We start from the raw sequence: 27880 nt of genomic DNA on the forward strand, positions 1-27880 counted from the left end.
TTGATTAGAGAAATGCAAATCAAAACAACTCTGAGGTACCACGTCACACCTTATCAGATTGGCCAACATGACAAAACAAGAAAATGATAAATGTTGGAGATGTGGGAAAATTGGAACACTAATGCATTGTTGGTGGAGCTGTGAAATGATCCAACCATTTTGGAGAGCAATTTGGAACTATGCCCAAAGGGCTATAAAAATGTGCATACCCTTTGACCCAGCAATAGTACTTCTAGGGCTATATCCCAGAGACATCATACAAATGGGAAAAAGACCCACATGTACAAAAATAATTATAGCAGCTCTTTTTTGTGGTGGCAAAGAATTGGAAATTGAGGGAATGTCCATCAATTGGAGAATGGCTGAGCAAGTTGTGGTATATGAATATAATGGAATACTATTGTGCTATAAGAAATGATGAACATGGGGCAGCTGGGTGGCGTAGTGGATAGAGCTCCAGCCTTGGAGTCAGGAGGACATGAGTTCAAATCTAGTCTCAGACACATGATACTTACTACCTGTGTGACCCTTGGCAAGTCATTAACCCCGATAGCCTCACCAAAAAGCAAAAACAAAAACAAAAAAAAAGAAATGATGAACAGGCTGACTTCAGAAAAACCTGGAAAGACCTGTATGGTCTGACGCTGAGTGAAATGAGCAGAACCAGGAGAATGTTATACACAGTAATAGCCACGTTGTGCAATGACTAATATTGATAGACCTAATCCTTCTCAGCAATACAAGCATCTAAGACCTCTCCAAAGGCCTCATGATGGGAAATGCTATACACATCCAAAGAAAGAACTACGGAGTTTGAATGCAGACCAAAGTATACTATTTGCTATTTTTTTTTCTTCTGTTGTATTTTGTTTCTTCTTTCTGGTGGTTCTTCCTATTGGTTCTAATTCTTACCTACAACATCACTAATGTGAAAATATGTTTAATAGGAATATATATGTATAGCCTATATCAGATAATGCGCTGTCTTGAGGAGGGAGGGGGAAAAAAATGTAAAACTCCAAAGCTTATGGAAGTGATTGTCGATAATTCAAAATAAATTAATTAAAAATTAAAAAAAAAAAGGTCTCACCCTAAAAAGTGCTGTCAGATATTCAAATGTTTGAAAAAATTTCCATTACTTGTGACTTTTTTTTAAGGGGGGGGTGATTACGGTCCAGATGCACCATACTAACCATGACCACTTGGAAACAACAAGATGGAAAAGAGCAGAGAGATAAGAGCTAGAAGCAATAAAAAGTCATACCCCAATATGGGATAAACCCAAGAACAAAAAATAGCCAGCGAAAGGACTCTATATCTGACAAGGACCCGGGGCAGTAAGGAAGGCAGTTAGGCAGAAATTTGGTTTAGACCAACATCTTCCAATATACCACAATGAGTTCCAATATATGTGAAATGACTATAAATGGTTTCATCATAAAAAATTAGAGATAAATCAAAGGAGGTACTTTCTACAACTCTAGTTACAATGAAGATTCAAAAACAAAATAGAATAATAAAAAGCAAAATAGACAATTTTGACTATATGAAATTTAAAATCTAATCAGAAAAACAAAATATAGCTCAAATATTAACTGTGATAGGAGAAAATCCTTACATTGTATATCAACATATATAGGGAATTGAAACAAAAATGTAACAACACCCATTTCTCAACAGATAAATGGCTAAAGTATATGAAGTTTTCTTTTCTTTTTTCCCCCCTGTTACATTTACTATTTGTTTTTACATCATATTCATTTCTGAATGTATCCCATCTCCTACCCAGTAACCATTCCTTATACCAAAGATTTAAAAAGAAAAAAAAAAGGCACTTCAGGGGGAAAAAAAAGTTCAAGACAATTAAGCAACATTTCAAAGGCATGTTCAACATTCCATATCCATAGTTCTTTATCTCTGCAATGAAGGGAAGGGGATGTATTTTCTTTCTTTTTTAAATAATTTTTTATTGATATCATTTGTTTTCATATAACCTAGCTTTCCCTTTGTATCCCTTCTCTTCCTCCAGGAAAGCCATTCTTTACAACCAATAATTTTTTTATTTCAAGAGAAGAGGGGAAAAAAATCAATAAAACCAACCTAAATATCAAAAAATCTGACAATATATACAAAGTTCCACACTCAGGAACTTCCCCCGACCCCCTATCTCTGCAAAGACACAGAGGGAGGTATCTTCTGATACATCTTCCTTGGGTCCAAGCTGTTTGTTTAGAATTTTATAACATTAATTTTCTTTCTATTAAAATAACTTTTTGTTGATATTTTTGGTTTTATATCACCTAAATTTCCCCAGGTCCTTCACCCTCCCCCCACTACTGCAGCCATCACATATAATTTTTTTTAAAAATTTTCTTAAGAAAATAGTGAGGAAGAAGAGGGAAAAAAACAAGCAAAAATATCAACACAAATACTGCACACCTGTGGATCCCACTACCCACCCTCCCCCAGCCCCACCTCTGCAAAGTATCATCTCATGTCTCCTTTGGGGCAAGGCTTATTCCTTGTAATTTTGCAACTCTCACGTTGATTGTTCTGTAGTTGTGGTTCATTCCATGTACACTGTTGAAGCCATTATGTAGTATACTGCTCTCTCAGCTCTCAGCTACTTCACTGTCCATCACTTCATCTAAGTCTTTCCATGCTTTCTACATAATAATAGTAACAGATAGCAATTATATATAGCACTTTAAGATCTGCAGAGTACTTTATGTAGATTCATCATATTCATTGTTTCTTATAAAAATAATATTTCATTATATTCATGTACCACAATTTATCTATTCCCCAACTGACAGACATCTACTTTGATTTTTCAGGGAAAAAAAGTGCTGCTACAAATATTCTGGTGTATTAGGGGACCTTCTTTTTATCAATAACTTTCTTGGGATGTATACCTAGCAGTGAAATCTATGGGTCAGAGTATAGACATTTTAGTTACTTTATTTGTATATTTCTAAATTGTTTTCCAATATGGTTGGACTAATTCACAGGTTCACCAACAATTCATTAGGATGCCTGATCTTGCGCAACCTATTCATTCCCATCTTTAGTCAACTTTGACAATCTGTTGGGTGGTGAGGACTGTTTAGAGCATTCTTTCATAAAGGTGTCAATTTGATATTTTTCTTTTGAGAACTGTTAGTTCTTTGACCATTTATCCATTAGAGAATGGCTTTTGGTATTATATTTTTCTATTAGTTGTTTATATATCTTGTATATCAAATCCATATCTGAGAAAATTAGTATAAATTTTTTTCCTAGTCAACTACTCTTTATTCTAGATGTATTCTGTTTATGCAAAAGCTTTCCAATTTCAAGAAGTAATTGAAATGACCTCTTTTATCTTTTGTAATTGACTCTATCTTTGTCATCTTTAATATTCAAGTCAGAGATTCATTGTGAATTTATTGTGGAAACTGGTGTAAAAGACTGGCCTAAGTCTAATTTCTGTCAAACAGCATTCAAATTTTCCTAGTTCTTATCAAAGGAGTTCATTTCTAAGAAATTTATATTTTCGGATGTATCATACACTAGATTATTGAGTTCTAATTTATATGATTCTTCCTTGTTTAGTGTATTTCACTGATATGCTTTTCTATTTTTAACTAGTACCAAATGGTTTTGATGACTACTGCTTTATAATACAGTTTGAAGTCTAGAAGTGCTATTCTCCTTTCATTGATACCTCTTCTCATTATTCTTAAAGATATTCCGGATCCTTTCCTCCTCTAAATGAATTTCTTTTATTAGTTTACTGAGTTCTATAAAGTTTTCCTTTACTAATTTGATGAGTATAGCATTAAAAGCATAAATTAAATTTGGAAGTAATGTTATTTTTATTATGTTAGCATGGCCCTGACGAGAGCACTGAATATTGCTCCTTCTGTATTTCTTCAAGGAGGATTTTGTAATTCAATCTCTACAAATATTGATTGAGCAATGGTAGACTGGGCCCCAAATTCTGTACAGATACCACACTGACTTAGTGCACTGCAGCTCAGAACTCCAAAGATCAAGAGATCTGTCAGCTTCAGCCTCCCAGTATTTTTAGGGAATTATAAACATAAGCCACCATGCCCAGCCTCCCTAAGATTTTCTAAATAAATCCTCATGTCATCAAGAAAATAGGGATGTGTTTTTCTCTCTTGCTTGCCTATCATTACATCTTTAATTTCTCATTACCTACTTTCATTTCTGGAATTTCTAGAACTATATCAAATAACAGCAAGGAGAGTGGGTATCTCTGCTTTCCCCTGCAATTACTGAGAAAGCTTCTAGTGTATCTCTCTTGCATATGAGTCTTAATTTTGGTTTTAGAAACTTTGCCAACAACTATTAAACTTATTAATACTAATCTGAAGACTGACAAGAAAGATGCCATATGTCTATTTGCTGGTTGAAATGAGATAATTCTCTTCCTTTTCTACTTTTTATGATATTTAGAAATACAACCTCCATGGCTATACTTTGTATGTTTTTAGCATAAATGAGTTAGACTTTGCCAATGTTTTTTTCTGCATCTATGGATATAATCATGTTGGTTTAGATGTTTTTGTTTTTAATATGATTAGGTTGATTGTTTTCCTAATGATGAATCATTTTTGCATTTCTGGTTAAAAACCCAACTAAGTTATAATCATTGATTTCTTAGATAAACTGTTATTGTTTGTTGGACAAGATTTAATTTAAAAAATTTTAATTAATATTCATTTATGATATTGGTCTATTGTTCTTTATTTTTCCCTGGCTGAGATATCAGGGCTATATTTGTCTTATAAAAAGAGCTTAGTAGAGCTGTCTTTATCAATTTGTTGAGAATAACTTGTATAGTAGTGGTACCACTTGTTCTTTAAAAGTGTTGAGGATGAATGTAATGGAATACTATTGTACAATAAGAAATAAGCAGGTAGATTTCAGAAAAACCTGGAAAGATATGTATGAACTGATGCAAAGTGAAATGAGAAAAATGATGCAAAATGATGAAAATGATGGCAAAATGAAATGAGGAAAACACTGTACACAGTGAAAAACAACACTGTGTGATGATGAACCATAAACGACTTAGTTCCTCTCAGCAATACAATGATCCAAGACAGTTACAAAGGACTCATAATGGAAAATGCTATCCACATCCAGAAAAAGAACTGATGGACTCTAAATGCAGATTGAAGCATACTATTTCACTTAACTTTATTTTTTCTGTGTGTGTTTTTTTTCCTTTTGGTCTGTTTGTTCTTTCACAACTGTGACTAATATGGAAATATGTTTTACATGATTGCACATGTATAACCTATATCAAATGGCTTACCATTTTAGGAAGAGGAGAGGGGAGGGAGGGAGAAAAACTTGGAACTCAAAATCTTGTAAAATGAATGCTAAAAACTGTCTTTACATATAATAGGAAAAAAATACCATTAAAAAAGTGTTGTAGAACTAACTCTCCTGTGAATCCATCAGGACCAGGAGTTTTATTGTTTTTTTTCTTTACAAACTGCTTTTCAGCTAGTTCTTTTTCTTTTTTCTGAAAACTAGATTATTTGAGATCTCTATTAAATTATTCTGTCAGTTTGGGTATTTTGCATTTTTAAGGCAATACTCTATTTCTTCTGTATGCTCAGTTTTATTAGCCTTTAACTGTATATACAGGCTCTGATAATTCTTTTAATTCCTTCTGGGCTTTTTGTAACTTCTCTTTGTTCATTTGCTATTATGTTGATTTAAATTTCTGCCTTCTTTTTAATCAGCTTGACTGAAGTCAATCAATAGCTAGTATTGTCAAAGAATCAGCTTTTTGTTATGTTTAATATTTCTATACTCCTTTTCATTTCCAATTTATCTATTTCTCTTCTAATTTTAAAAATCTCTTCTGTGCTTATTTTGGGTTTCTCTTTAAAAAAAAAAAGTATGCTCAATTCATTAATCCTCTCCTTTCCTACTTTATTTCCAAAGATCATTTATGTTAAGTTATATGGGAGGTCGGAGGTTTACTCTGAAGCCAACCTTGGTCATTATGATTATGTAGCTTTCAGTTTTAGCCTTTTTGTTCTGTTCTTATTGATAACAGAATAGTTTATTTTTAACTACAAAACGTGTGTGTGCACACATCCACCCACACACACACACACATACCCCAAAACAGTCCAGATCAGTAATAGAAAATGAAAATTAATAGAACTGCCTTAAAAAAATTAGTAGAACAGCCTTAAAAAATTGGCAAAGATAAGAAAAAATGAAAATGGTCATTGTTGGAAGGGCTGTGGAAAGCCATGCAATAGATCAAAGTTTCAACAAGCAAATTTAGGTTTTAACATCAGAAAAAACTTCCTAAAAACTAGAGCTGTCCACATTTGACAAGGATGAATTTTAATAAATTCAAAACATCAACTGTACAAATACAAGGTAGGAAAATGTGGTTCCCTGATTGATCATCAGTTTTATTGAGCTGATGAGGCAGAGACTGAAAAATGGACACCCCTCTCCTGTGCCCTATGATCTATGCAATCATACACTATATCCGTCTGATGCCTACATCAAAGAAAATAATAGGACCACTGCACTCTACAAAGCTGAGAATCTGCCTGGAGCACTGTATCTACTTCTGGGTGTGATATTTTAACAGATTCATCAACTCCCCAAAACATATCCAATAAAGTCAAGATCCAAAGGCACACCCCTGTTTGCAGGTGGGTAAAGGTCCCTCTTTACACTATTTTGTATCATGATGGATAGGCTTGGGGCCCAAAAACAAAGCACCCAATTTATGCCTTTTATCCTGATATCTCTCATTAAACAAGACTCAAACTTAAAATGGTTGTTTCTGCCACTTTTTCCTCCCACCCTGACCATAACCACAGATCACAAGCAACCTGTCAACAGCTGTCTGATGCTCAAATACTCAAATACTCATGATGCTAGATGAGGTTCTAGGGTCTAAGTTTTCATACTTGGAAACAGTAGGACATCATCACTAGTCAATTCAGGAAGCAAATGTAGGTATAAAACAATAGAGGCAGAAAACCACCTCTAACCAGTTACTGAGTAGTCTGTGACTAGTGAAGATAGAGAATATTTGAAAACTTCACATCCTTGGAAGAAACATACAGACAGAGAGCTAATACCCACTCAGGAACCAGATGGCCAAAGATATGGATTCCCACTATGCCAGAAGGCTGCTCTCCTTCCAAGCATACAGATGCTTTTTATCTGTGAAAAAAGGGAAAAACTACCTCCACGTCTGACTGCAAATAACCGCTGGTCCTACATCTTGCCAGTGGATGGTAATGTCTCCTGTCTCCTGGCTGTAGAGCCAGTGAGGATTTCATAACCTTCTATTCTCAGGGGGAAGGGTTATCTTTGACCTCTCTGTCTCCCAAAGCATAACAGAGAATCACAGTTCCTGAAGGAGTCCCTTTTCATCTTTAACCAAGGAAGCACATCTAAGACTTGGATTATTTATCAATAGCCCATGTGTTACACTCTCAAGAAAGGCAAGCACCACAAAGCAAAATTTATAATCACACCAAGAAACCTGCCTGGGGCACAAAAACCTGAGCTATGACAACCTCTACAAAATTTCCTGAGTGGCAAATGACAGCTGCTCACCCACCAGTGAGGAAATCTTGAGAAGTTATTCCTCCTTTTCCAGTAATTTCTCTTGCTTTTAAAAGGCCAAAATGTATTAAGTATGCCAGGTCCCTGTCTAGCTAGTATTAGCAGGAATAGAGATGCCTGAAGGTGGGCTGCCTAAATGCCTGGGCTTCTTATTCAAGGACATTCTGTATATGACTTTTCAATCTGTTCACACGATGAAATGTATTTGAGGATATTCTTTTTTAACAATTTATTATGGTTTCTTTTTAAAATGCTTTATTGTTGTCTTTTGTTACCATATCAGTCACTGGGGGAAGGGTGTTGGGGGAAGGGAAGAAGATTCTTCCCTTCACCCTGTCCACGGAGAACACTTTCCTCATGAAAAGAAAAACAAAAATGCATGCATAGTTACCTCACCTGAGGACATGTACAACATTCTGCCCTGGTAGTCCCCCGCCACCTCTCTACTATAAGGAAGCAATTATGTTTCATTATTTCTTTGCAAGTACCATCACTGGTTTTTCAATTACTCAGTTCAGCTTCTTTTGGAATGATCTTATTATTTATTTACATTGTTGTAGTCAGTGTGCATGTTCTTTTGTTACGGTTTTTCACTCTATATAAGTTCACATAAATCTTATCAAACTTTTTTTTAATTCTTCGCATTCATTTCTTACTACACAATAGTATTCCATTATATCTACATGCCAAAGTTTTTTCAGTCTATGAATGATGAATTTTCAATGTGTATTCATTTATTATTGTTCAGTCATTTCCAGTCATGACCCCATTTCGGGTTTTCTTGACAAAGACACTGGAGCAGTTTGCCATTTCCTTCTCCAGATCATTTTACAGATAAGGAAACTGAGGCAAACAGGGTCACACAGCTACTAAGTGGCTGAGGCCAGATGTGAATCCATAAAGATGAGTCTTCCTGACTCTAGGCCTGGCCCTCTATCCCCTGAGCCACCTAGCTGCCCCCAATGTGAATACATACACATATACAAATACACACACACACACGTACACATACCCTGCAGTCACAGATTTCATTTATTCTGCTACTTATTTTCTTTCTTTCTTCCTGCAATATCATATCAACTCTGAAACTCACACCTCTTGGGATCCTTGCTCTCTCTGACTGGAGAGGGTAGAGTGTGGACATAAGAGAGCTCCTCCCAGATCCTCCACTTAAGGAGGGGGCCCAGAGCAGCTCCCCATCATTTCCCACCTGCCTGTAAGACTTCAGCATAATGCCAGCCTGCAGGTTCATTCTCTCCCTCCCTTCCTGTCTCTCTGTTCTTCCCACCCCTATCCCACCACTCCTTAAGGTTTTTTTTATGTGTTATCTCCCTCCATTAGACAGTGAGTCCCCTGAGGGCAGGAGCTGTCTTTTGCCTTTCTTTGTATCCCCAGAGCTTAACACAATGCCTGGTACATAGTAGGCACCTAATAAATGTTTACTGACTGACCTACCCAAGGTGGTAAATCAGATGCATTCAATGTCCTTCCTCAACCACATTATAAGCAATTTGCAGGCAGAAACAGTGCATAATACTTCTATTGCCCTTTCCTATTATGCCTAGAAAATTGCTAAGTTTCTTAAATGAGTGCTTAGGAAATACTTTTCAATTAACTGAATGAACTGGATTGGAGAGTCACCTAATTCATCATTTAGAGAGTACCCCATCCCCTCACAATATTCTAGAAGGCTGCAGCCTTGTGCTTGCCTTCTAACCACAAAAATGCTTTTTTAACTGTGAAAAAAGGAGGCCTCCTTACCCTGGAACATCTCTGTGCCATGCCAACCCCCTTCTACCATTGGTGAGTTTCTCCTGGTCCCTCCATTTGGGGGAGGGGCCCAAGCCAGTCAACCTTTATTCTTCTCCTGGCTGTGATCCTGACTTTCTGAACTTCACCACATCTCAGCTGAAGTCACAGTACATAGGCCTCCCATCCAAGAACACCCATCCAGCCCTACAGCTTTCTCATCCTATAATATCTCCCCCCATCACCTTCCCATTGGTGAGTTCTTGCTAGTGCCTCCATTTTGGGAAGCGGCCCAAGCTAGAGAAGCTTCATTCCTCTCCTGGCTATGCTTCTGACTTTCCAGACTTCAACAACATGCCCCCCATTCAGGTACCTTCTCTACCCCTCCTAATCCCTGCCTCTTTTCAGCTCCCTTTTATGTACATACTTCTTCACTAGAATATAAACTCCTCAAGGGCAGGGCCTATTTTTTTGATTGTCTTTTAATCCCAGCACTTAGCACAGTACCTGGTACATAATAACTGCTTTAAAAATGCTTGCTATCTGCTTTGCCTGCCCACTGTCTTCTGTAAACTCAAGGTTACTAACCGAAAGCCTCTACTGAATAATAAAAATTCACATACTCCTCTGCTCCAAAATTTTCAATAGCTCCATATTATAGTCTGACTAAAATGCAAATTACTCTGCCTGAAATTTCAAGGTTTCCACAACACGGCTCATTTCTTTCCAGAATTATCTCCCACTCTGCACCTGTATTACTATATATGGGAAAGGAACAATGAATTTTCCAGCTGCAAGGAGCTCCCAGGGAGGACCTTCCTCTCCACTGCTGCTTGGAGCACTCTGCCCTGGGTCATAGAGATCACACGTGTCAGAGGTGGAACTGCACATCAGGTCCCCTTGGATCTAAGGTTAGTTCTCCTTTCCACCACACTGCCTATCAGAATACTCTCTAGTCCACCCAAACTAGATTAGTTACGGCTCCCCAAATACACCGCATGTCCTCCTACCTTTGCTCATGTACTCCTCTCAGCCCAGAATGCCTTACCCCCACAGATCAAAATTCTACTCAAATTCCAAAGCCCTATTCAAATGGCACTTGTTATGAAACAAATGTCATTTGTTATGTATCCTGCCCCCAACTCAACAGATGGTATCATTCCAGCCTCTTAAGTTCCAAAGTACGTGACTGGTCTCTTATGATACTCATGACATGTTCCACTGAATAATCATTATGTATCTTTATCTCCCACCTCCTTAAGGACAGGGACCAAATCTTTTTATGTACCCCACAGATCTTAGCTCAGAGATTTAATCATAATAGGTCCTTGCCTATGTACCTAGTACCAATGAACTGAATGGAACATCTTCTTGGCACACTCCCCCAGAGAAGGCAGATTATCCTACTGCTTTTCCCCCTAGACAGGATGTATACAGAGCCAGCCCAGCAAAAAGGTTCCAATATGGAACGCACCTTCAGAAAGGGTTACTTACAGGATCAAGGGTTTCATCAACAGAATGATGAATGGTCCACCAGTCTGAGGTCCACTCCCATGCATTCCCCACTATGTTGTACAGACCATACCCATTTGGAGGAAAGGCAGTAACCTATACAAAGTAAAGAATTTGTTAAAATTTTCATGTTTTCATAAACCCATTTGGCTGAAAAAAGCACTAAATTAGAGCTCTGGCTCTCCCATGTAAATATTAACATCCCTTTCATCAGTCAAAATATAATTTGGCCAACAAACATGAATGCAAATAAAGATGCATTTCCCAGCTTGGGGCCCTGAAGGGGAATTTATAAATCCGCAGAGAGTTTATACTTAATGTGGTATAAAATACCATTAAGTTATTTCTAACAGAAAAATTTATCACTGATCATAAAACAAAACTTCATCTAACAGAGGAGGGCAGGAGAGGGATGTTTACTCCATCTAAAACATAAAAATGAACTCGGCTGTGAATCGTCTCTGATCTCAACTGGACCCAATACAGTAATCTGAAAAGTCACAGGAGCTGGATCTTGCTGTCAACTTCAGCTCTCACAGCACAGACAGATAGTGCCCATTTCTGAGCCCTAAAGCCCCAGCCCCTAACCATCTCCCCAAACCCTCATCATGAGTGCAGGCTTCAAAGCCAAGGTCTCTACTTCTCCCAGGCACTGTTGCCAAGTTATGGAATAATCTTGGGGCTTTTGCTGACTCTCAGTCCCTAGGAGTCGGAGATAAATCACAAATATACTTTAAATACATTTCCAAGGCAGACTAGACAGTCTCCTATGCAATTTCACATAGATCCAAAATACTAAAGGCAACAGTTTGTTTTCTTAAGGAGAATGGGGGGGGGGATGTACCAAAATGGTAACATTTTATTAGCACAGGACATATTTAACAATAATTTACATTTTAACATTGATGTCTATGTCCATACACACATATACATCTACGTGAGTGCGAGTATATGTGTATGATGTTGTTTAGTGGTTTCAGTGACTCTTCATGGCCCCTTTTAGGGTTTTCTTGGCAAAGATAATGGAGTGGTTGGCCATTTCCTTCTCCAGCTCATTGTACAGATATGGAAACTGAGTCAACCAGGGTTAAGTGACTTGCCCAGGATCGCATGGCTATTAAATGTCTGAGAGAGGATTTGAATTCAGGTCTTACTGACTCAGCTGCTCGTGTGTGTGCGTGTGTGTGTGTGTGTGTGTGTGTGTGTATACACACACACACACACACACACACACACACACACATTCAATTCTTGGATGGAATTTAACAACCATTTCATATGTGTGCATCACAGAAGGCTTCAGGTGAGATAACACCTTGGAACTGGGACTTTACATCTACAAGTAAAGCTAACAGTGACAAACTGGGGGTAGGGGTATGGAATGGGGAAAGAACAAGCACATAACAGGAGCTGATATATTTCTAGCTGTCTGAGGTCTCCATAAAGTTTTTCACATATCTGATCCTTACAACAACCCTAAGAAGCAGGAGGGTGCTACAGATATTACTATCATCTTTGGGAAATCAATGAAATGGAGTCTCAGGGAAGCAAGACTAAATCTAGGGTTTGGGTTTGGGGTTTTTTTGTTCCAAATTCTGTTATTTCCATAAGACAGTATTCCTGGAGAAGGAAGATGATGAATAATAGCATGTGATGGGCACAAAAGGTGATCATGTTCAAAGAAGAACAGGGAGTCCAGCTGGCTAGAGCAGCAGGTCTCAAAATGTGGTCCAAGAGTCCCCTACCTCCTTTCAGGGGTTCTATGAAGTTAAAACTTTTTTTTCCTAATAATATTAAGAGATCTAATTTCCATTATGGTAAATGTTAATAGATAGAATCCACACTGACAAAAATTCTTTGGGGTCCCCAATAATTTTTGAAAGCATAATGGAATCCTAAGACCAAAAATCTCTGAGAAATGTTGGACTAGAGCACAGGGCAGATGACAAGTAGAAACAGGAGATAAAACTAAAAAAGACAACCTAGGCAAGCATGAATGAGCTTAAACAGTGGGCTTAGGAATATAGATTTTTATTAAAATAAACAGGAATAATTGAATTTTTTTTTAATAAAAGAATGACATTATCAGAACTGTGTTTTAAGATTACTGGATCAGTAAATGCATAAGATGGACTAAACAGCCAACAGACTGGAGGAAGGGAGACTAGCAGGGACATGACTGGAATAGGTTAGCAACAGTTCAGATAGGAGGCCTACGGACATGAGCCACCCAAGCAGGGTCATGAAGAGTCGGACATGACTGAAATGACTAAATAATAACATACATGTATGGGCACACACATATATACGTGTGTGTGTGTGTGTGTGTGTGTGTGTGTGTGTGTGTGTGGACACATAGACATCACTGTCAAAAGCACTTCCCAAAAACTGGGAAGGGAGAAGACAATACAGATTCAAGAAATGTTCACAGAAATAGGAAAGTCAGAAGAATAAACAGGTTGTGGAAGAAAGAGAATGAATTCTGTTCTGAACATCCTGAGTTTGGTGCATAATTGGAATACCTAAGCAATAATTTTGAACACCATCCTCACAGCTGGAATTTAGACAGCTCCTACCTACCGTGTGTCAGGCACTGTGCTGAGCATTTTACAAATATCATCTCATTTCATCCTCACAATACAACATAGGGAGGTAGGTACCCTTATTAGCCCCATTTTACAGTTGAGGAAACTGAGGCAGGCTGAGGTTAAAGTGACTCGCCCAAGGTCACACTAGTAAATGTCTGAGGCCGGATTTGAACTCAAGTCTTCCTGACTCCAAGCTCAGCACTCCATCCACTGCATCCCCTAGCTGCCCCTAGGCATGAAATCTCATACTATAAAATTACCTAAAACAAAGAGGCTCAACACATTTGCATAATATTTGGGAAGCAAAGGGGGGAGAAGCATGCTTCCACTAAGCATAGGAAACTCCCTCCACAGTTATGCACAAGCATCTCATCTGACATTTATCACATCCAAGAGCAGCCTGGGTCTCTATGTAGTTAAGTGACTTGTTTGGGGTCACATCGCTTATACTTTCCAGAGACAGAATTCGAACTCGGATCTCCCCAACTCTAAGGCCAATCTACTGCCTCCACAATAATGACAGTATTTATACAGGTCTTTAAGAAGTTTACAGAGCAAACTCTGACATGAATCTTTATTTTCTGGAAACTATCATCCTCTCAAGTAAGTTCACAGCATTTTAAAATCACTTAGTGTCATTCAATATCTTAAAAATACATGCAAAACTGCTTCCTGTCTTTTCCTTTGCCATCAAAAGGTGTAGTTATCTTCTTTGCCTTTATTTTTTGAGGCAGAAATAAAGAATATTTTTTAAAAGACAATTTTTAAAAATAATCTAGCAACTTCCTAAAGTAGTTACTCCCAACCAGTGAATTTCTCTCCAGGCCATTAAATAAAGACACCTCTCACGTCGTTTCATTAAAAGTGTCTGATCACTCACAGTATTTGCCACATGGGCAGCAAACACATGCCAAGGGAACAGAAGAACACGCAGGGAGGGCCCTTCTGCCTGTATCCAGCCCAAATACTCACAGGTGCCGTTCCTCGGTAGCCATCTTCACCAGTGTTGCTCACAGGGAATTCTCCTTGCCAAATGTTGGCATAATGTTGACCTTTTGGCTGCAACTTGTTGCCCCATGGATAAAGTCTGTCAGAAGAGACAGAGGCAAGAACCTGTCAAATATGCTCAGGCTTTTGGACTGAAATCCAGAAGACAGAAGAGTGTAACAAAAAGAAAGAACATGGCTACCGTGGTCAGACCAAGCTACATTTAATGGGATACTTTCAATGGGGCAGGATTGGGGGGAATGGGGAATGTCGGCAGGATCAGATCCTATGAAGCTCACAGCTTCCAGACCATTCAGGAGGACTGAAACCGAGGCTGCCTTAGAGAACTGCAACCATTCAGGCCACATCATGCACTTATATGGTAGCTTGGTCATGCAACATTACACTGGGACTCTTTTATAAATATTTCACTATTTTAAGTAGCCTTTTCCTAGAAGATTTAACCCAGGCTTCAATGCACTCCAAGTTTTAGCAACATGGAAATGTGTCTTAGTTTTAGAAGGTGCCTAAAAATAGGAGAATGCTGACAGGGAGAGAGCTTGCCAAGTCAATGTAAAGAGCAATGAGCATCTTTCTAATGCCCCAGCATTACAACCTCTGGGCCTTTCGAAAGCAGAAGGATTAGAACTCTTTTTACAATGCCAGGGAAAGGACTTGGTCCCATTTGTCAGTATGCCCCAAGTAACTCTGTTGAGATGAATTAAACACAGTGAGAAAAGAAAATAAGTAAGGATTTTTTTAAAAAATCCTCCTTGATCACTGAAAGATTCCCTGACGTTAAAAAAAAAGCCAAACATTACTAAGGTTTATACTCGGCAAGTACCTATTCTCAAGGCCCCCTCTGCAGCTATATTCCCATTCGGCTTCAGTGGGTAACCGCTTTCCAGCCCAAGTGCAGTATGCAACCGCGTCATTCCAGGAGACATGGAGAACTGGGTGATCCTGTCTGGTTAGTAACAAGAGAAAAATGGCACAAATAAGAATGCAAAAAAAGCTTGGCATTCAGTGAGGCTCGCTTTATTCCAATGAGCCCCACTCACCCCAACAGTATTACCACATGGTTGAAACAGACATGCCCAGATGTTAGTCAGGCACAAATTACAGAATCCTAGAATCTCAGCCCTGAAAGGGACTTCGTCTAGTCCAACCCCATAATAGAAACAGACCCTTCTTTACAACATCCTTGTCCAGTGGCTCTCCTTGAAGGCCTGCGGCTAGGAAGAACTCCCCACAGCAACCATTCCAAAATTTTTCATCCCTCCTCAAACATCCCCTGGCTCCCTCTCCTCCCACCTTTTCAGTAGAGATCCTTGACTCATATTTTACTGAAAAAAAAAATGCAGCCATCCACCACGAGCTCCCTCTTCTGCCACTCTCTCTCTCCTCCTTCATTCCTCTCTCATAATGAGGTGGCCTTACTCCTTACCAAGGCTAACTTCTCTCCCTGATCAAGCAATCCCATTCTATCTTGTCTTCTCCAACAGACAGTACCCACCATCATCCTCACTCTCTTCTTTATTTTCAAACCTCCTATCTACTGGCTCATTCCTTCCTGCCTACAAACATTCCCATGTCTCTCCCACCCTGAAAAAACCCTCACTTGCTCCTTCCTTCCCCATTAATGACATAATCCTGTATTTCTTCTGCCATTTGTAGCTAAACTCCTTGAAAAGGCCATTTACAACAGGTGCTTCCTCTTTCTCTCCTCTCACTCTCAACTCCTTACAATCTATTTTGCTACCTGATCATTCCACTGAAACTGCTCTCTCCAAAATTACTCTCAACTGCCAAATCCAAAAACCTTTTTTTTTTTTGATAGGCAATTGGGGTTAAATGACTTGCCCAGGGTCACACAGCCAGTAAGTGTCAAGTGTTTGGTCTGAGGCCGAATTTGAACTCAGGTCCCCCTGACTTCAGGGCCAATGCTCTATCCACTGCACCATCTAGCTGTCCCCCAAAACCTTTTCTCAATCCTCACTCTCCTTCATCTCTCTGTAACCTTTGACACTGTTGATCACTCTCTGCTCTTTGGTACTTTCTTCCCTCTAGGTTTTCAGGAAACCTCTCTTTCCTGGTTCTCCTTCTACTTATGTGACTATTTCTCAGTATCATTTGCTGGATTCTCATCCAGATCATGTTCTTTACCACAGGGTTTAGTCCTGGGCCCAATTCTCTTCTCTTGATATAACACCTCACTTGGTGATCTCACCAGCTCCCATGAATTTAATTAGCATCTCTATGCTGATGATTCTGCTGTCCTGCCCCAACCTCTGTTGACCTCCGATCTTGTATCTCCAACTACCTCTCGGACATCTTCAACTGGATGTCCAGCAGACATCTTAAACTCAACCTGCCCAAAACCAAATTTGTTATCTCTCCCCCTAGACTCTCCCTACCTTCCCTATTATTTTAGAAGGCAACACCATCCTTTCGGTCCCTCAGGCTCACAACACAGAAGTCATCCTCCACGCCTTACTATTTCTCACTCCCCATATCTAATCTGTTGCCAAGGCCTGCTGACTTCACCTTTGCAAAATCTCTTGAATATGTCCCCGTCCCTCTTCTAATTCTACCACCACTCTGGTGCACACCGTCATCACCTCACACCTGCATGACTGCAACAGCCTACTGATGGGTCTGCCTGTCACAAGTCTCTGCCCACTCCAGTTCATTCTCCATTCAGCCACAACTGATTTGCCTAAAGTGCCGGTCTAATCCTATCACTCCCCTACTCAATAAACTTCAGCGACTCCTTATCACCTCCAGAATCAAACAGAAACTTCTCTACTTGGCATTCAAAGTCATTCATAACCTGGCCCCCTCCTACCTTTCCAGTCTTCTAACACCTTACTCCTCACCACTTCTATTCAATCCAGTCACACTGGCCTCCTGGCTGTTCTATGAACAAGATACTCCACTTCTCAGCTCTGGGCATTTTGTCTGCTTGTCCTCCCTGCCGGGAATGCATTCATTCCTCTTCTTCACCTAATGGCTTCCCTGGCTCCCTTTAAGTCCCAACTAACATCCCATCTTCTATAGGGACTCTTTCCCAACGCCTCTTAATTCTATTAACTTCCCTCTGATAATTACTTCCGATTCATCCTGCACACAGCTTGTCAGTACATATTTGTTTGCACGTTGTCTCTTCCATTGGATGGCGCTCTCCGAGAGGGCAGAGACTGTCTTTTGACTCTTTTTATATCTCCAGCACTTAGCACAGTGCCTGGAACTCAGCAGGCACTTATAAATCTTTATTGACTGACCAACCAGATTACCATCTTTCACTCTGAACAGTGTGCCTCTGTGAATGCAAAGACTGGGATAGCTTGAGTGTCTGCCATATCACAATGCTGACTCATACTGAACTTTCAAAGAGACTAACTCCATCCCCCAAGATCTTTTCCAGAAGAATTTCTATTTAACCACATCTTGATCATCTAATACCTGCATAACTTGATTTTTTGAAGTGGGATGTAGATTCTTTGTCCCTAATCAATTTCTTCCCATTTGATTTGGTGCAAGATTCTAGCCCGCTTAGCTATTTTGAGATCCTAATTCTTTGATCCCATGTGTTAGCTATCTCTCCCAACTCTGGGTCAACTGTATATCCAATAAAGTATGCCACCTGGGCCTTCGTTCCCATCTCTGATCTACAGGGCATTCTAGTGAAGACAACCTTTCACACTGACATCGACCTATTAAGCACAACACATTTTTAAATATGTATAGAATGTTCGAAAAGCGCTTTACGCCCCACGTACGCTAAAATATTTTCTAATGTTTTGGTTAGTCTTGCTGAGCTGGCTTTTCTTCTTCTTTTTTCTGTGTTATAAGGGATGGCTCTCTAAGAGGTGGCAGGAGAAAGGATACGCTAGTAATCATAAATGATGTAAAAAAATCATAAATTTTTAAGATTAAAAGATATTTTTAAAAGGAAAGCACTTTACATACACTAATCTCCTTTCGTTTTCAAACAACTGTGTTAAGTTGGGTATTATAAGTATTATTTTACAAATGGGGAAGTGGGGCTCAGAAAATTTAAGTTGCTTGTCCAGGAACATATGGCCAATAAGCACCAGAGGCAACATCTGAATGATGTTTAGTGTTTTTTCTATTAAACTATTAATGGCTACTCTTTGGGTTTAGTCGCTTCACCAATCTCTGACTAATAATCCTAGGACAAATGGAAAGGAGGCAAGTCTGGCATGACCTGCTCTTGATGAAGACACATTGGTTCTTCGGGGTCACCACTTCATTGTGAAGAATTTCACAAGCCATTGCTTTAATGAGATGTTCTAGGATTCTGCCAGGAATTAAAGTCAAACTCACTGGCCTATATTCTTCACATTCTATTCTCTTACCTTACACAAAAATCTGGAGGACATTTGCCCTCCAACACTCTTCTCATTCTCCATGACCTTTCAAAAGTCACTCACGGTAGCTCAGCAATCCCATTGGCCAGATACTCCACTACCTAAAAATTAAGTTCATTCAAGGCTGGTACCTGCAACTCTCTGAAGGCAGACAGGCACTCTATTTTCTCCGTAATCTGAGTATTCACTTCCTACCTCTCAGTCATTTTTGCGCTGTCCTTTCCAGTTCAAAGATTATTCACCATGACAAAGAAAAAAAAAGCAAAATTCAAATTGTGTCCTTTTTTCTTCTCTTGTCCATCCCCCCAAGAGGCAGTCGTGAGCCCTCTTTGATCCTCCCTTCTCCCTTGATATTAAGATAATCTTCATTCTTTTTCTTAGCAGTCATCACTAATATAAGCTTATTCTAAGTCTTAATCATCCTGACACTGTTCTCATATAAGCAGTCCTCTCCTTTTCATTTTCATAGACATTATGAATGTTTCTTCTGTATGTCTTTTTTTATCTAAGTTGATAGGCTCCTTTTGCATCCACATCACTGTCTTCAGATCACTCCTTTTTGTATTCATCGGAACTGTTTCTTTTTGTGTCTCCTGAAATCAAATCATCACCAACTCTCTAATGGACATTTCAAATTCATTGTCTCAGAGACACCTCAAACTCAACATGTCCAAAACAGAATTATCTTTTCCCCAAAACCCTCCTCCTACTAAACTCCCCTATTTCTATCAAAGTTCCATTTTTCTGTTCCTCTATGTTGGTAACCTTGGTTTCACCCTTGATTCAGAACTCTCTCACCCCATGTAACCAACCAATTGCTAAATCCTGATGTTCCCACTTCCACAACTCTCACAACTGACCCCTTTCTCTTATTCATGCCCTTATCATGTCTCACCCAGATGATTACGAGGGCCTCTTATCTGTCTCCTTGTCTCCAATCTCCTTTCATTTCACAACCTCCTCTAGGCTGCAGCCCAGGTGATAATCCTTAAATGCCTATCTAACCATGGCACCCTTCTGCTCAATAAACTCCAGTAGCTCCCTGTTGCCTCAAAATCAAAGACAACCTCCTCTGGTGGTGCTTTTAAAGCCCCTCCCAACCTTGCTCCAACCTCACCAGTTACTTCCCTTCCCACTGAGCCAAATCTGGCTGCTTCTTCATTCTTCCCACAATCCTCTGTCTCCCAGCACGAGCTATCGCCCAGATTTGTTATATTCTCCTTTCTCACCTACGTGTCACAAAATCCTTCTCTCCCTACAAGATGCAGATCCAGTGCCACCTTCTCCATGAAGCTTTCCTGATCCCTTCAACTGTTAGTATCCTCTTTTTCATGCTATCTTGCATTCAATTTCTTCCTATTTATTTACATTTGTTTTCTTTATATTTATGCTGGACATACTTAGACATCCTTTGTGTTTACTCCATTGAAATGTGAGCATTTTACAAATGGGGATTGTTTCATTCATCGTATTTGTATTCCTGGTATAGTGCCTGGAACATAGTAGGACCTGTTGATTAATTTCAAAGAACTCCCCATTCTATCGGGTTGACTTCTCCCTTCTGGATTTTTATTCTATGAGATTCCATATCCTCTTTCTCTAAACATTTTAGAAATCTGCTTTCCCTAAAAATTTATAGTGTATGTCAGACAACTGCACTTTCCTTCCGTATCAAGAATCCAAAGATGAACTGGCTGTTTCCCCAGTGAGGTTCCCATTATTTCTAAATTTAGTAACCAGTTCTTCTTTGTTAGTCAGAATCTAGTCCATCCAGAATAGCAGATAATTGCTTTGCCAGTGCTTCAGAGACTCGATCAACTTGTAGCTTTGTGAGTCACCAATCAGATAGTGTTACTGTAGGATTCTTTTAAAAAGTATGCCAGTCTACAATTGGAAATAGTTTAAATCCTTAACCCTAAGCACACAGCTTCAGCAGTGGCCATCTGGCAAGACAGAATTGTTGATATAAGTAAACACTGATATAAGTAAACATTCCATAACCTGAACATTCCTCTTTAAAAGTAATTTCATGTTTCAAAAAGGCTTTAAAAGCCCACTATCAATGAAATACAAAAATAGCCATGGCATAAAATGGGAACAAAGGGTTAGATTTTGACAAACTCCTTGGGGTGGCCAAATTTGGGGGAGCTCACCTGAAGACCTTAAATTCATTCTATAAAAAGCACAACCACAAAGTCTGCAGAGTGAGAAAGAAGGCTTCAGTGCTGGGAAACAGCAGCAACACTCACCTGTGCAGAATAGTAGAATCAGGGCCTTCTGGATGTCTCCAATTAGCTCCTTTAACAGGCAACCACCATGGAGCAGCTGCAACCTTAAAGAAAAGCAGGCCAAGGAGAAGCCGTTACTGAGGGGCTTTAAACTCCCTAAGAGACCCTCTGGAAAACTAGGCATAAATTTAAGTGTAGCAGGGAGCTGCTCCATGATCTGTAAAGTTCTTTGAGGCAGTCTGGAAAACCATGCTCTTTCCTAACTTATCACAGAGCAAAAATGCATGTGAATACATTCTCAGTATATAAATGTTTCTTTTTTTAAAAACTATTGTAAAGATTGAATTTAAATGACATCTTCACAGGGTGCCTATAGCTAAGATATTCATAGAACTTAAAGAAGTCTTCCAGAAACTCAAGTAAGGCACGGGAAGAATCATTCCAAGTTTGTAGGTAAGGAAACAAAGGTGCATAAAGAGTCAGGTCTTGAAGATGCTTATCCACCTCCAGAGAAAGAACTGATAAGTACAAGTGTGCATAGCATGGTTTTACATGTATATTCATATTTATGTCTAATGATCACCTTCTCTAGGGTGGGGGTGGGAGGGAGAAAAAAATAAAACATGCATAGCAGAGACAAAAGAAAACTTAAAAGGAAGCACAGAAAAGCAGGATAGTTTTGAAAATGATGAGTAGTATTTATTACATAGTTGGGTGTTTTTTTAAAAGTAAACTGGTTTTATATTGAATCTTCTTTATGCTGTGCTGTGTATAGGGAAATGCTCTTTTCTGTGTCTTTTTGCATTTAAGTTCAAAATAGATTAAAAAAAATTTTTGGAAGGGTCACAAAAGAGTCAGCAATAGAGCCTGATGAGACACTCCAGTATCCTGCAATAAATGGGCCATAAGCCTCACTGACCTACCTGCTTAACTTCCTAGGTCACCAGCTCTCTTCCCTTCCAAAACTAGCCCAGGGAATTTTTGTTTGTTAGCCTCAAGGATTTTCACCTCTCATTTACAAAATAAAAAAAATCTTAGGATTGGATGGGACCTGAGAAAGCAATTAGCCCAACTTCATCCCAACACTATGAACCTGACCCATATTGGAAGCTGTAATGACAGGAAACTTACTACCTCATGAAGCATTTCATTCTATTGTTAAGATAGCTATGTAATTAAATTCTTTATAGTGAGTAAAAATCAGCCCACTTGTAACTTCTACACATTGCCAGAAGGGATCTCAGAGGCCACCTAATCTAGTCCAGTTCCTTCATTATAAATGAAGAAATTGAGGACAAGGCAAGTGATTTGGCCAAGGTTACACAGTAACCTTGCAATAAACATCACCAGCAACATCTGACCCCAGAGCTCCTAGATTCTCTCTACCGTGCATACTCTGCTCTACTGGGGAATTTAATCTGTTCACATCCAGGTTTGTGCTTTTCAAGTTTGTCTGTTATCAATTAAAATGAGTGTGCAGTATGTATTTCCTGCTCTTAAGTTAGCATTTCATCAGATGATTTTACTAACACTCAATTTAACCTGATTGCCAATTCCAAATCTCTTGAGTTTACTTTTTGTGTTATTCTCTTTTGTTCTCTTTCCTTTCCCAGCTCTGATAATTCTCCCTATCCCCATCTTCAATTTTTTTAAAATAACATTAATTTGTATTGTTCCTTTCCAAGAAGTTTTGCTGTCCTTCTGTCTGCTTTCTTGCTCCTTTTTCCTTCTAGGATAGCTTATGTTCTGTTCCCAGGAGTACTAATTTTTGCTGGAGGATATAATAGCAAGTATTAAGGAAGTAGTCGATCCTGATCTTTGTCATTTTTCTCCTTAGTCATCCCTTTAGATGCCATGCCAGTCTTTGAATCGATGGTATCCTGTTCAACCTGCTCTGGGATCCTAACTACTTCCTTCCCTTCCTTTAGTGGGAGTTAGTACCAAGGCTCCATTGTATAGAAGCCCATCTCCTGAAATGTCCAAACCAAACTCCAGCCAAGTTCATTGCAAGACCTCCCTCCTCTTTTGAGTCATTTTGTGATGCTGCTAGAGTTTTCCCTTTATTATGGCTGTGACCAACTCTCCTTCTATGATCTCCTTTCCCATGTAACATCCATACTTTCCCACCACTCCAAAGGTAGACTGAAAGTTGCTTGCCAACCTTTCCTTTTTGAGGAATGACAACTCTTTACCTGGGCACCTTTCTCTCATGCTCTTCTCTTTCTATCCAAAAGATATATCCAAAAGAAATTTCTCTATATTATCCCGCCACTTATAATACTGATTTCATAATGAAGAAATGATATGTTCCCTAAACTATTCACTTCTACTACCCTCCTATTTCCTGTTAATTATACCTTTTTTCTCCTTAGATTATTTTTTTTCTTATAATCCATTGATGGCTTCTTTCCCTTCTCAATGGGTCACTGTTTGGGTTTTGATGGCTCAGAGCACATGTAAATAGCAATTGTTTCTGTTCTGGCCAGAAACCCTGAGGGTCTTCCCCTCCTAGTTTGATTTTTTTTTTTCTGTGAGCAGGCAAACTAGGCCATCTTTAGCCTCATTTCTTACCTACCAGTAAATCACTGAATGGGAATCAGACAGAGACCCGGAAAGACCTTAGCTTAAAAAGGCCAAGGTCTTCCACTGCATCTGGGGTCATCTCCAGTCACCCTGATTTATGTCTTGCCAGTAGACTCAGATGACCCTGGAGGAGAGAGTAAGGCTCATGACTTCGCACAGCTCTGCCTCACTTAAATCCAATTCACTTGCAAGTCAAGACTTCACCCTCCTGACGTCATTGATCCTCTTCAAGAATGACTAACGGGGCAGCTAGGTGACACAGTGCATAAAGCACCGGCCCTGGATTCAGGTGGACCTGAGTTCAAATCTGGCCTCACATAAAAAAACACATAAAAATTAAAAAAAAAAAAGAATAACGAACAGCCAGCCTCAGTTCTGCCCTTACTTGACATTTTTTAGGACTCAACATTCAATTCAATAGACAATGTCCTGTCAGTCAGTAAGCATTTATTAGCACCTACTAAGTGCCAAGCAATGTGCTTAGTGCTGGAGATACAAAAAAGAGACAAAAGACAATCCCTGCCCGCATGAAGCTCACGATCTAATGCAGAAGACAGCACACAAACAAGTATGTGCAAACAACCTACATGTAGGATAACTAGGAAATAAGTCAAGGGAGGTGGCCCTAAGGAGCTTCCTGTAGAAAATGAGATTTTAGCTGAGGCTTGAAGGTAGCTTAAAGAATCCAGGAGGCTGAGATGAGGAGGGAGAGTGCTCTTGGCATGGAGGCAGTGCAAATGCCCAGCACAAAAAGAAGCTGAGATGCTTTGAGGCTACCAAGGAAACTACAATCAGAGGGGAAGAAATCAGAAAGCAAGAAATAGCAAAAATACAGGGGGAAAGGGAGAGAGAGAAGGAGAGAAAGAAAGAGAGAAAAAAAGAGAGAGATTACCAAAGATTTCAGGATGAAGAAAACACAAAGATTTTGAACATTAATCATAAGAAAACAACAACAGAAAGAAATATGGCTTCCAAGTCCAGTAAATAAGTTCAGGCATCTATGAATAAATACTGTAAAACAAAGAAAAATTATCCAAAACTTGTGAAACAGAGGACTCTGTGGAAATTGAGTAGTATATGCAACCAACACACACTGTTTCTAAGTGGGTTCAAAAGATAAATGAGAATTGTGAGAATGGAATTCATATCCTAAAGAGCAAAAATGATAGTCAAAATAGAAAAATAGAAAAAACTGAAATGTTCAATGATGCCAAGTCTTACCAAGAACCAAAAGAGAAAACAATAGATTAGGTATGTAAATACACAGATGTGAAGGACAATCAAGAAGATGAGCAAAAAATAACAGTAAAAGAAAATATGCTCACTAGGCAAGCAAACCATTGACCTTGAAGGCAGTATTTTCCCTTTGTTATGGCTATGACCAACTCTCCTTCTATGATCTCCTTTCCCATGTAATTTCCCACCACTACAAAGGTAGACTGACTGACGGAAGGAACTGAAAGCTTCTTGCCAACCCTTCCCACCAGAGACAACCTAAGGATCATAGGTCTCCCAAAAGAACATGAGAGGACATAAAGCCTTAACATCATAATGAGAGAAATAATAAGAGAACTGCCCAGAACTTCTGAACATAGAAACCGAAATTCCAATTGAAAGAATGTACACTTTGCCTCCAGAAAAAAATTCAAGGCTGCAAACTCCAAGACACAGAGTAGTTAAATTTTAACAATTCAATTCAGAAACAACAAGTTCAGAAAAAAGACCTTCAAATACAGAAGAAAGGATATTCAAATAATCCAAGACTACTCTGCCCCATGAGAAAACATAGGAAGGAATGCAATAACATGTCCTGAACAACAATGCAGCTCAACATAAAGACCAGAGTGTCCTATACCGCAAATCCAAACTTAATCATACGTGAAAAAAAAAGGATGTTCAATAATAAAGAAGAACTTGAAATATTTTTAGAAATACAACCAGAACTGAAGACTATTTGTTCCTCAAACACCCCAAACAATAAAAATGCAGGAAGAGTGATTTAAAAAAAAAAAAAAAGAAAAAGGACAACAGCAGCAACAGAATAACAACAGAGAGAATAGTAGGAAACTTTTTTCCTAAATGTATACGTGAAAATGACTGATGACAGAAGTGTGGTACAAGAAGCAGTAAAAACAGTGAACAGAGTTGGGGGGTGGGGTGGGGAAGAGATTATGGGCAGAACCCATAACATCCTGTCCACATGTGAATCGATATTATTTTGTGGGACTACATTCACAACATGGGAGAGTTGGGGGGGGGGGGTGAGATAATGTAGAGGAATGTGACATGACAGGTTCCAATCCAGGGCTAGCAATAAGGGGAGATAACTTACCTCTGTGGTATCAGAAAGAGGAGAGTTTACAAGAATAGGGGTAAGGAAGAAAGACTGACAAGGGAAAAAGGCAAAAGGCCTGATTTTAGTGGTGGCTGAGTGTACCACTGATGGAGTCTGTGAAAGGACATAAGCATCTTACACATGTGGCCTATGGAAATTTGGTACTCGAAAGGTCTAGTCATCCTACATTGGAGGTGGGAGGGACCTAGAAAACCCCTGGGGGCAATTGGCTCTAGAGGGAATGGAGAGCATGAACTCAGGGAGGAGACTTTTCAGGCAAATGCAGAAAAAAAGGTAACCAGAAGAAGGTATAGACCAATAGTGGACTACATAATCAGGAACGTGGTGAGGGAAGAGCCCTACCATGGGGCAGTGTCCTCCCTGATACCTGTAATAACTGGAATTGTTCTGGAACTGAAACACAAAGGAAAAGGGAAATCCACAGGGCAAGCACTACAAGACAGCACCAGAAAGTGCCTAGAGACACAAGCCTGGACTGGAAACCTTGGAGCTTTGATTTCAAGAAGAATATATATAGAAAAGAAAAACAGAGAATAAGGGTCTAGAGTAGACACAACAAGAGGACAGATAATGAAAAGAGTGAGAGAAATCCTCTTTGAAAAAGGATACAAATTATCTAAAACAATTCCAAAAGACTCATGATAGAAAATGCTATCCAGATCCAGAGAAAGAATTAAGGGATCTGAATGCAGTTCAAAGCATACTATTTTCTTTCCTTTGTTGTCTGTCTTTTCTTTCTCATGGTTTTTCCCTTTTGTTCTGATTCTTCTTTCACAACATGACTAATGTAAAATTATGTTCAACATGATCATATATATACACACACACACACACACACACACACACACACACACAGCCTATATCAGATTGTCTGCCATCTTCGAGAGGGAAGGGGGAAATTTAGAACTTAAAATCTTGTGAAAGTGAATGTTGAAAACTAAAAATAAATAAATAATTTTTGAAATTTGAATAAAATTCAGCATACCTTCAAAAAAAGGATGCAAAAAATGAAATTTAAAAAACTAATGATCAGGAATAATTGAAAGGGAAGAGGAAAAGGGGGAAATCTACTTGACTAAATGAGACAAAAAAGAATTATATAAACAGATAAAAGCAGAAGGGAAAAAAAGGAACTAATAAACAAAACCCCAAAGAAAATGGGATAACAAACAAGAGGGGGGAAGGGAGCCAGTAGAACAGTCACCCTAAAAAAAAAAGATTAAAGTAAAATAACTGAAGGACCATGATACTGTATTTAAAGAAGAGAAGAAAAGAAATCGTACCTTGAAAGAAAACCTAATATTAGAGACAGATGAAGGAAAATATAGGCTTAACTTTTATAGCTTTAAATGTCAATGAATTAAACAATCCAATAAAACAAAAAAGTGCCATAATGGACAAGAAAATAAAACCCTACAAGCTGCTTCCAAGAACCTCATTTAAAAAAACAAAGATATACACAAAGTAAAATTAAAGGTATGGGAAAAAATTTACTACGCATCAGATGAATCAAAAAAAGCAGAATTGCAATCATGCTATCAGACAAGGCAAAAAGAAATATTCAAAAAGGAAAAAACAAGGAAACTATATTATGCTGAAAGAAACCACAGACAACAAAGCAACATTAGTAACAAACTTATATGCTCCAAATACCTTAGCATCCAAATTCTTAAAGCAAACATCCAAGTTTCAGGAAGATGTAAAAATTGACAATGTAGTGAAAGGAGAGTTCATTATCACTCTATCAGCTTGGATAAATCTAACAGAAAGATAAACAAAAGGAAAAATATAGAACTGAAAAAAATTCTGGAGAAACTAGAGTTAAAGCTTAATGGAGTCTGTTAAATGGAA

At 38.8% G+C, this 27880-nt stretch overlaps 1 protein-coding gene across 2 annotated transcripts in view; it reads right to left on the bottom strand.

The window, feature by feature from the left end:
* Positions 1 to 27880, bottom strand: part of SUMF1 (sulfatase modifying factor 1) — a 101680-nt gene that overhangs the window by 34515 nt on the left and 39285 nt on the right. For both annotated transcript variants that reach the window (XM_078152158.1, XM_020968446.2), the window contains 4 exons: positions 21112 to 21194; positions 15313 to 15435; positions 14454 to 14568; positions 10876 to 10989 (listed from right to left, as the gene is read on the bottom strand). In XM_078152158.1, the coding sequence (XP_078008284.1) occupies positions 10876 to 10989; positions 14454 to 14568; positions 15313 to 15435; positions 21112 to 21194 (435 nt within the window). The remainder of the gene's footprint in view (positions 1 to 10875; positions 10990 to 14453; positions 14569 to 15312; positions 15436 to 21111; positions 21195 to 27880) is intronic.

Source organism: Phascolarctos cinereus, unplaced genomic scaffold (genome assembly GCF_003287225.1).
Source record: "Phascolarctos cinereus isolate Bilbo 61053 unplaced genomic scaffold, phaCin_HiC Scaffold_4;HRSCAF=312, whole genome shotgun sequence".
Lineage (NCBI taxonomy): Eukaryota > Metazoa > Chordata > Mammalia > Diprotodontia > Phascolarctidae > Phascolarctos > Phascolarctos cinereus.